General features: G+C 44.4%; 1 protein-coding gene across 1 annotated transcript; it reads right to left on the bottom strand.

The window, feature by feature from the left end:
* Positions 1 to 454: 454 nt before the first annotated feature.
* On the bottom strand, positions 455 to 784 carry LOC126184261 (uncharacterized protein K02A2.6-like). Its single transcript, XM_049926635.1, has one exon. The coding sequence runs from the start codon at positions 782 to 784 to the stop codon at positions 455 to 457; it is 330 nt and encodes a 109-aa protein (XP_049782592.1).
* Between the last annotated feature and the right edge of the window lie 1,213 nt (positions 785 to 1,997).

Here is a 1,997-nt window from a genome sequence, read left to right on the forward strand (position 1 = left end):
TGAATAGCATCAATATAGTGGGGTGTAGATCAAATTCCCAGTGCACTGACTATTCAGAATGTCACACAAAAGAGTCATACTTTTTTTTTGTTACAACAGAGCCAAACATGGTCAAGCACTGCAAAAACTGTGTCCAAATTCTTGGCTAAATCTTTGACAGAGTGATCTTCCACCAGAATGACATCAAGATAATTAATGGTGCCTGGGACATCTCATATCTGCTGCTCCAAATATCTTTGAAAAATAGTTGGGGCACTGGGAATACTGAAGCAAAGTCTGTTGTATGGGTAGAGTGTGAAAGATGTGTTGATCACTAAGATGTCACGGGATTTGGTGTTGAATGATAAATGGAGGTAGGCATCTTTTAAGTCTATCTTGGCAAAAACTTTGCACCTCCACCCAGTTTAGGAAGAATATGTTTCAGTTTGGTAACAGGATAGAACTCGGCCACAGATTAGATGTTGACAGTAGTGCTAAAGTCTCCACAGATATGCAGTCCTCCACTGAACTTCTTGACGATGATGGACATTGCCCAGTGGCTGCTGGACACCAGTGTCAGCACCCTGTCATCCTGCAGGTATTGTAATTCCACGCATAGTTTATCCTGAAGTGCATAAGGGACAGTTCGAGCTATGCAAAATTTGGGCACAGCTGAAAGGAGGAGAGTCACATGGGCCTTGAAGTCAGAGATGTCTGATGAGGGTGATGAAAAACCAGCTGGGTACCTGGACAGAAGTTCAGCCTGGTATGAACCCTTCAGGATGGCATTGACAGTGGCTTCCATGTCATGAATTTGCAGTCCCAAGGTCCACACCCAGCAGACTGTAGGCACCTGGTGCCACAACCACCAATATGCAGGCCATGTGGGACTGAAGCTGTGAAAGCCCCAGTGACAGAGGTCAAATCATTGCAAAACTGTGTAATGGAGTATCAACGTTTTGCAGGGAGTGGGAACAATCTCTTAGTATGTTGACTAATCAATAACGTTAGTAGAGGATCCGTGTCCATTTGCAGCTTGACCAGGACAATATGCATATAAATGGAAATAGACATTAATGTTTTTGGAAAATGGGAGAATAGATTGGACAAAAGCAACACCGGGGAAAGGTATGTCCAGTTGACATTCATGGCTGCTGAAGAATTGCACATCTCTGCCTTATGCCTGGTTTTACCACACGCACTGCACTTTGCTTTGCAAAAGCAGCAATGGTGTCCTTGGTGGCTAATAAAGCATTGTGGACAGGAAGGGAGGAGCCAGAAATGACACTGGCCTCGATCTCAAGCCAGTTTGTGTTGGAATTTGGCTGTGTGTGATCAAGTAGACTACTCAAAGGCATGTATCATGGGTAAATGCACCTCCAAGGAGGGATCTTTCAGCTTCAGAAGGTCATGGCACAAAGCCTCATCAGGCGAATGGATCAACACCATGTCTCGTACCAACAATGAGGAGTAGAATTGTTTACTGTGTGAGCTGTCAAAATGGAAGTGACAATTCCATGACTTTGGAGTCATGCAATCCATTCCCTGTACAATGAAGAGGAAAGTTCATGACAGCGAAACATTTTGTCAGATGCTGCCACCACATGAACTTGTGAATCAAAATAGTTAAGCAGACTAGATTTCAGCATAGCATAAGGTAGGGTATGAAGGCCACCTCAAGGTGTAGTTGTGGGATGTGTTGGTACACAGACAGGGCTGTATTTGCAAGGAGGAAAGTGTATTGTTGCATATCACCTGAGATATCATGCACCAGGATATGTTGTTCCATCCTTGCAATGTAGCAGGACCATGGTTCTACCTTTCTGTCAAACTGTTGGAATGGTGGCAGTGTGGGCCAGATGTTGCAGATGGAAGTGTCAATCTGGGCGGGATGTCTGGTAAACTCCAGTGCCAACTGTGTGATAGCTGCCAACCGTTCGACCAAATATTCATTTGTCTGTTTCATCCTTTGGAGAAGAGTAATGAAAGGGTGAGTCAGGTCCACTGAATCAGAGACT

The sequence above is a fragment of the Schistocerca cancellata genome, chromosome 4 (assembly GCF_023864275.1).
Source record: "Schistocerca cancellata isolate TAMUIC-IGC-003103 chromosome 4, iqSchCanc2.1, whole genome shotgun sequence".
Taxonomy (NCBI): Eukaryota; Metazoa; Arthropoda; class Insecta; order Orthoptera; family Acrididae; genus Schistocerca; species Schistocerca cancellata.

Coding starts and splice junctions, on each gene's coding strand:
- LOC126184261 (XM_049926635.1), bottom strand. CDS start 784: ATGGAAGCCACTGTCAATGCCATCCTGAAGGGTTCATACCAGGCTGAA.